Raw genomic sequence first — 6,870 nt, forward strand, 5'->3', positions numbered from 1 at the left:
TGTAGAGGGCGCGGAGCCAGGCGGGCGCCCAGGGCAGCAGGAAGGAGGCGAAGCCGGCGAGCCACTGCAGGGACGGGAGGCCGGGGCTCAGAGCGGGCAGCGCGGGGGCCGCGGCGCGGCGTGGCGGGGCCGGCGCGGCACTCACCTGGCAGGAGAAGAGCAGCACGGTGGCCAGCCCCAGCCAGCTGTGAAGCGAGTACATGTTGGGCGTGCCGCGGGCATCGTGGAAGCTGAAGACGGCCACCAGCCCCAGGACGGCGAGGCAGAAGGCCGCCAGGGCCAGGGCGCCGTGCAGCACCTTCCAGGGGAGCTTGGGGCCGCGCCAGGAGACGGGCAGGCGGTACACCAGGGCCGCTGCGGGGGCCGGAGGTCAGACGGGGCCGAGGGGTGCCGCGGCCCGGCCCGGCCCGGCCCTGCCCGCGCCGCCCCGCTCACCTGCGCCGTACAGCACCACCAGGCCCGTCACCATCAGCACCGGGTGCCAGTTAAACATCCGGGCGCTGCCATCCCAGGCGAAGCCGCCGCGCCACTGCTGGCACCAGGCGCTCACGAAGGCCACGCACGCGACGCCCAGGCCGCCAAGCAGGGCGCAGAAGGGCAGGAAGGGCAGCTCCAGCATCCCTGCTCCGGAGGGACGGCGCCTGGGGAGAGCGAGGCGCCCGCTGAGCCTCTGCCGGGGCTGTGCACCCACGCCGGCGCTCTCCTGCCGACAGGCACCCGCCGGGGAGGAGCCAGCCTGAAAGGGGAACTGGCCGCTTGAGCGCCGTTCCCAGAAGGGAGGCTGCGAGGAAGGGGCGGCCGCCAGCCCCACCGCTGACCAGGCCGGGGGACGATGCCCGGGACCCAGGGCCGTTCGGCAGGGGATGCACGCGGAGTGACACACAGCCACGTGCCCCCGGCAGTGCTCTGTCATGCTGCACTGGTGCGCAGCCCAGCGGCCAGGGCCTCGCCAGGGCGGTGGGGGGATTTGGGTCCTGTCCCTGCTCCCCCAAACCCCCAGGTCTGTACCCCCAGCACCCACCTCCACTCTGCCAGCCCCACACATCCGCACCCCACTTCCGACACCGGGGCGGCGGGCTCACGCAGTCCCAACCTGCTCCCCATCTCCCCCTGCCCCCCCTCCTGCCATGCCAGCCCTCACCCCACCTGCTCCGCCAGGGTCAGGGGCCCTGCCAGCCCCGCCGGTGTCACCCACGGAGCCCCACAGCCCTGCCTTGGGGTGCGGGGAGAGGCTGGCAGGGCCCCTGCCCTCGGGGCGCTTCTCTCACCCGCAGGGGCCGCGCAGGGTGAGCGGGCGACTGACAGGGACGGGGCCCTTGCCCATTTGCATAGCGTTTTGCATCTGCCTCCACAAATAGAGAGTTCTGCCCCGTGCCGGGGTGGGGGGCAGCCCCGTCCCCAGCAGGGTGGATGCTCACAACAGGCCTGCCCGCCCCAGGGGAGCACGAGGCTCCGCGTGGCCGGGCAGCGTGCTGGCAGCGGGTGTCACCGCCCGCCCGCAGCGCCCACGCAGCACGGGGGATCACGAGCTGGGCCACGCGCTGCCGCCGAGGCCTCGCAGAGCTCCCGGCGGCGCTGCTCGCGACACCCTCGCAACGCGCCAGGCGGGCCAGGCTCACGCCAAGGGGAAGGAGCCGGACGCCGCCGGGGCTCCCGGCGTCACCAAGAGCCAAGCGGGGAAGCAGCGCCCGGAGCAGCCCCCGCTGCTGCAGGGAGAGCGGCGCCTCGCACCTCCGCCCTCTCCGCCACCACCGGGGCGCCGCGCACGCGCAACAGGGGGACGACAAGGGCCACGTCCTCAAAACCGCCGGGCCAGCGCCACGGCGCCCGGCGCCACGGCTCCCCCCACACGCAGGAACAGGGCGCCCGGCCCCACGGCTGCCCCCCGAGCCCGCGACGGGGCCGCGGCGGCCTCGGGCCCGCGCCCGGCTGGGCCTGCGCCGCGGCCCCGTACCTCCGGCCGGCGCGGGGCATGCCGGGCCTTCGCGGCCGCTCTAGCCGGTCGTCTCGGTGCCGCCCCGGGCCCGCCGCCCGCCGCCCCCCACCGCCACAGAGCGCGTGGCAAACCGCGGCTAGAGCGGTGCCCGCGCGCTTCCTCTGCCCCTTCACTTCCGCCGTCGCCTCAGTGGCTGGGCCGTTTCCATGGAGATGGAAGATGGCGGCCGCAGGTGGGCGCGCCGCCGCTCGCAGGGGCCCCGGCGGGGACGGGGGACACAGTGATGACGACACCACCGGCACCGGCAGCCCGGGGGACAGGGGGTACTGCGGCCTACCTCGGCCCGGCGAGCAGGGGCCGGGGAGAGCCGTGGGGAGCGGGCCTGGGGGCAGGAGGCCCGGGGGCGCTGCGGCCTGCTTAGGCGCTGGGGGGGTGGGCGAGGGGCCGCCGGGGGAGCCCGGGGCTTGGGGAGCCCTGGGGAGGGGGGGTAACGGCTGCGTGGCGGCCAGGCGTCGGCCTTACCCGTGCTCCTCGGGGACGACGTGCTGCTTTCTCGGAGCGGCACAGGCCCTGGCCTGGCTGTCGGCGGTGGGAAAGCCGTGCAGGGGGGCTGCGTCCCCTCGCTCGGCCCCAGGCAGCCCTGCTGCTTCGCCCTGTCCTCGGCGCTCTCTGACCGGCCGCCTCGGACTGGGTGCAGGGTCCAAGGGTGGAGCGAAAAAGAGCGATGCTGGGTCACAGCATGCCCAAACCTGCTCCCCTAGCGTGGCCTGCCCTGGACTGCCCATGAGGCTGTCTGTGGCTGTGGGATGTGGCTTCCACTCGCTTGTCCACCATGACAAGGGTGAACAACCTGCCTGGACTGTCCTCCGGTTTCTGCCCCAGGGCTCACGCATCTTCCTCATCCCTGAATTTCCTTCTATCTGTTCCCTGAGATTAGGGGCTGCTGTAAGGCTTAAGAGTGGGAGAGAGAGACTCAGTCTGAGTCTGCTGCACGGTGAGAGAAAGCAGAGGGGAGACAGCTCATTCATAAGAGCCCCAGCTTGCGGAATAAGGGCAGGAGCATGGCTCTGCATAGGAACCTGTGGGTGTCTCTGCTTGGGGCAGAGAACTGGGACGCTCGTTGCTATGTATGTGCAGCATGAGAGGAGCCTGGCAGGTTGTTCCCTGAGCTGGGCCTGGCTGCAGAAGTGCAGAAACCAGCAGGCTCCTCTTCGGATGTGCTTTGGATTTCCTCACGGTGGGGTGCAGGAAGAGCTGAATTCTCTGTCAGTTGTGGGGTTTGTGTCCGGCCCTGCTGAGCTGTGTCTCTGCTCCCTTCTAGGTTCCAGGTCCTGGCTGTAGGGAGAGGCTGTGGTACGAGAGGCGACGCTGAGCCCCTCGGCTCCGGAGCATGAGCCGGCCCTGCTGCTTGGGATGCCGGGGCTGAGGGCTCACACCTCTGGCGAAGGAAGATGCTCCAGACCAGTAACTACAGCCTGGTGCTGTTCCTGCAGTTCCTGCTGCTTTTCTACGACCTGTTTGTCAACTCCTTTTCTGAGCTGCTCCGCACAGCTCCTGCTGTCCAACTTGTCCTCTTCATGTGAGTGCCAGGCAGACCTAGCGGGGTGAGCGGGGGCATGGGAGGGCGGGGGTCTCCCGTGTTCCGCAAGGGTGCTTACAACGTCTCTGCCCTCCTGCAGTATCCAGGACATCGCCATTCTCTTCAACGTCATCATCATCTTCCTCATGTTCTTCAACACCTTCGTCTTCCAGGCCGGTCTGGTCAACCTCCTCTTTCACAAGTTCAAGGGGACCATCGTCCTGTCAGCGGCCTACCTGGCGCTCAGCATCTCCTTCCACGTCTGGCTCATGGTAGGGCCATGGCTGGGCCCCGGGCTGCCCGCTTCCCCCCGAGGGCGCGCAGGCAGGGCCCTGGCGCGCAGGCAGGGCCCCGGCGCCCTGCTGTGCCGGCCACGACCCCTGGCTCCCTTCAGCCCCTCTCCGCTGTGCTGGGCGTCCGGGCAGGGCCGGAGCCTCCCACCACGCGTTTTGTCCCGCACAGGTTGCAAACAACTGCTCTCCCGGGTGATTTGGGAAAGACTTAGTCTGTGTGAGCAGCTTTTCCATAGGGGGGTGAGTGTCTCCGGGTAAACCCTCTGCTCCCAAGAGGGCAGTGAAGGCAGGAGCAGTGGGAGATTTAGCAGTAGAGACGGGGAGCTCTTCTCTTAGCCTCTGGCTGCGACCCCCCTCCTCACGGTTCCTTGTCCCCGTGCGATCGCACACTTGCCACCGGCCGCAGTCACGGGCTTTTAGGCTGCGGCAGTGACGCAGCAGACGTTCCGGAGCCGTGCTCAGCCCAGGAGGCGAAGGCAGGTCGTTTCAGAGGCAGGCGCCGAGCTGCGAGAAGCGTGGACCAGCCTGAGGGCCTGCTCGGTGCTTCCCTGCCGCATCCCAGCCCCCTCCCCGTCGACCTGCTGGACAATCCTCTTTCCCCACAGAAAGCCCTCTGGCTCTGGCTCTGTTCTGGCACACGCTGCCCTGGGTAATCCCCAGCCTGAAGGTCGTGACAGCAGCACCTGGGATTACCTGGGATTAATCCCCAGCAAATGCCAGCGCCCAGACGCTGCCAGCAGCCTCCCGTCTGTGGGTATCTGGCAGCACAGCGAGCTGCAAGGGTTCCCTGCTCGTCTGAGAAGCGTCTTCCCCTTCCGCCCCTTCCTCAGCCCCCCTCTGTCCCGGGCACCAGACCCCAAAAGGAGCAGCCCCCAGCCCCCCCCCGGCCCCTGAGCACCCCCCTGCGTAGCCCCAGCTCTCCCGGGCGCGGGGCAGGGCAGCGCCCCAGCTCCGAGGGTGCCGTCGCCACCCCGCTCCCGGGAGCGCTCCGGTGCCCCGGGAGAGTCGGTGCTCGAGGGCTGGGAGCTGCCCGAGCGCCCGGCCGGGCTTGCGCTGCCCACACGCCGTCCGGGCAGGGGCTTGCCAGGGATTTGCAGGGATCCGAAGTCTGAAGCTAGAAGAGGTCCTGGCTCGCTGTCGAAATCCCCTGAGCCGCTTAACCTTTGGGGCAGGGGGCTGCCCCCGGCCGCAGGCTGCCGCTCGGAGCCAGCCCCCCTGCCCGTGGGTCCTTGCCCGGGCGGTGAAGGACCTCGCTCTCCCCCGGTGGGGAGAGCCTCAAGGCAGCCACGGTCCTCGGGGCGCGGGGACAGCCCTCTCCCGCTGGCATCCCCAGTGCCCCGGGCTGGGGGAGCCGGAGGTGCAGGGTGCTGAGCTCTCGTGGCCCCCGGGGCAGCTTGTTTCTTGGCGCTGACACCCGCCATGTGCGTTTGCCCACCTCAGAACCTGCGGTGGAGAGACTCCAGCCGCTTCGTGTGGACCGAAGGCCTGCAGACGCTTTTTGTCTTCCAGCGACTGGGTAAGGGCTCGCCGTCGCGGGGTGCTGCCTGCCTCGCGGGCCGTGCTGGGGCAGCCCCGAACCGGGCACGCAGCTTGGCACCCGCACCGGGGTGCCTGGAGGCACCGGGACCCCGTCTGGGAGCCTGTGGGACCTGACTCCGGAGGGAGGCAGGTGGGGGTGGACGCGGCCCTCACCTCCCTCCCTCCCTCCCTCCCCCCGCAGCGGCCGTGCTTTACTGCTACTTCTACAAGAGGACGGCGGTGCGCCTGGGCGACCCCCTCTTCTATCAGGACTCGCTGTGGCTGCGCAAGGAGTTTGCTCAGCTCCGCGGCTGACGGCTCTGCTCGGCCTTTCAGCTGCCCGCTGCCTCGCCTCGGCGTCCGCAGGCAGCTCCTGCGCCGAGCGACACCCTCGCACGCCGGATCGGCGCTCGCCCCTGCCGGCTCCGCTGGGGTCCCCTCCGTTCCTCCTCGTCCGTGGGCCCGGCTGCTGCCTCGCCGGGGAGGGATCCAAGAGGCCAGAGGGCTTGTCCCGGCCCTGTGCCTCCAGCCCAGCCATGTTCCTCCTCTTCCTTCTCCTCCCAGGGATCAGTCCTTCCACCTGCTCCAGCGCGGCTCGTGCTCCAGTGGCAGCAGGAGCTGCAGGATGCACGCAGCGGGCCCAGCCCTGCAGCGGCCGGGCTCTGTCCTGGCGTTACATCCCCTGCTGGGACTTGGGAGTTTTTGTAAATTGTAAAGAAATAAATTGGCTGTGTTTTCCAGAGGCTGTCGTGTGTCTGTGTGTGCCGCAGGCACCCCCGGGCCTCTCATGTTCTTCTTTTCCTCCCTTGGACTGTGATGCCATGTTGACGGCAAGCTTCGTGGGTGACTGTTACGGAGAGAACTGAACCGATACTGTTGCTTGCACAGTAACACACAGACAGTGTGCTTTCAGCCACAAAACTGGGCCTGTTTGCACCTTGCAACACCCCCACAGGGTCGTGCAGGCCACGGGTCCCAGTTGGGGACCCTCAGACGGACATAGAAGCAGCGTGGACGCCGGGTGGCACTGGTTTGTCCCCGAGCTGTCTTGTGCAGAGTTGGGAGGGTGGTTGATGCGGTGTGTATCCGAGAGCTGGCGAGATGCGACCTCTGCGCTCCCGTCCCCAGGCACAAGAGCAGGTTCCCCGCGTCCGGGCTGGGGACAAGGGCTGCAGGACACGTGAGAGCAAGAAGGGAAGTGGCTCTGGGTGGCCGGGGGAACGCAGGGGCCAGCTGCTCACCTGTGAAAACACAGTTTCCCTGCCAGTCTTTGTGCGCCAGCAGGAAGCGCTTGAACAGAGGGGGCCCTGGAGGGCGGCCGGGGCTCCCGGTCCTGCCGCCAGCAGCCGCCGGCGCCGCGGCGAGCCCCGAGGGCCGGGCCGGGGCCGCGAACCCGCGGACGATGGGAGGCCCCCTCCAGTCCTCCTCGGCCATAGAGAGGGGCGGAGAGAGCGGCCTGGCGCATGCCCCTCCGAGCACTCCCGGCAGCGAGGGCGGCTGTGGCCGGTCTCCATGGAGATGGAAGATGGCGCCCAGGAGTGAGT

The 6,870-nt window shown here is 69.3% G+C and overlaps 3 protein-coding genes across 4 annotated transcripts in view; 2 read left to right on the plus strand and 1 right to left on the minus strand.

The window, feature by feature from the left end:
* LOC112960808 (cytochrome b ascorbate-dependent protein 3) overlaps window positions 1-963 on the minus strand; it is a 2,884-nt gene extending 1,921 nt beyond the window's left edge. Inside the window, exons 1-3 of the mRNA XM_026055391.1 lie at window positions 436-963; window positions 146-354; window positions 2-64 (exon numbers count right to left, since the gene is read on the minus strand). Coding sequence (XP_025911176.1) covers window positions 2-64; window positions 146-354; window positions 436-913 — 750 coding nt within the window. The 5' untranslated portion in view covers window positions 914-963. The remainder of the gene's footprint in view (window position 1; window positions 65-145; window positions 355-435) is intronic.
* A 1,026-nt stretch (window positions 964-1,989) lies between these two features.
* On the plus strand, window positions 1,990-6,066 carry TMEM138 (transmembrane protein 138). 2 transcript variants are annotated; one of them, XM_026055429.1, is made up of 5 exons: window positions 1,990-2,168; window positions 3,258-3,515; window positions 3,616-3,787; window positions 5,249-5,324; window positions 5,529-6,066. In XM_026055429.1, the coding sequence occupies exons 2-5, from the start codon at window positions 3,388-3,390 to the stop codon at window positions 5,639-5,641; spliced, it is 489 nt and encodes a 162-aa protein (XP_025911214.1). In that variant the 5' UTR covers window positions 1,990-2,168; window positions 3,258-3,387; the 3' UTR covers window positions 5,642-6,066. The 2 variants fall into 2 exon arrangements, with proteins under 2 accessions (XP_025911214.1, XP_025911215.1); XM_026055430.1 differs by lacking the exon at window positions 1,990-2,168 and adding an exon at window positions 2,175-2,259.
* A 662-nt stretch (window positions 6,067-6,728) lies between these two features.
* TMEM216 (transmembrane protein 216) overlaps window positions 6,729-6,870 on the plus strand; it is a 1,617-nt gene continuing 1,475 nt past the window's right edge. The window contains exon 1 of the mRNA XM_026055392.1: window positions 6,729-6,864. Coding sequence (XP_025911177.1) covers window positions 6,729-6,864 — 136 coding nt within the window. The remainder of the gene's footprint in view (window positions 6,865-6,870) is intronic.

The sequence above is a fragment of the Apteryx rowi genome, unplaced genomic scaffold (genome assembly GCF_003343035.1).
Source record: "Apteryx rowi isolate R43461 unplaced genomic scaffold, aptRow1 scaffold_997, whole genome shotgun sequence".
NCBI lineage: Eukaryota > Metazoa > Chordata > Aves > Apterygiformes > Apterygidae > Apteryx > Apteryx rowi.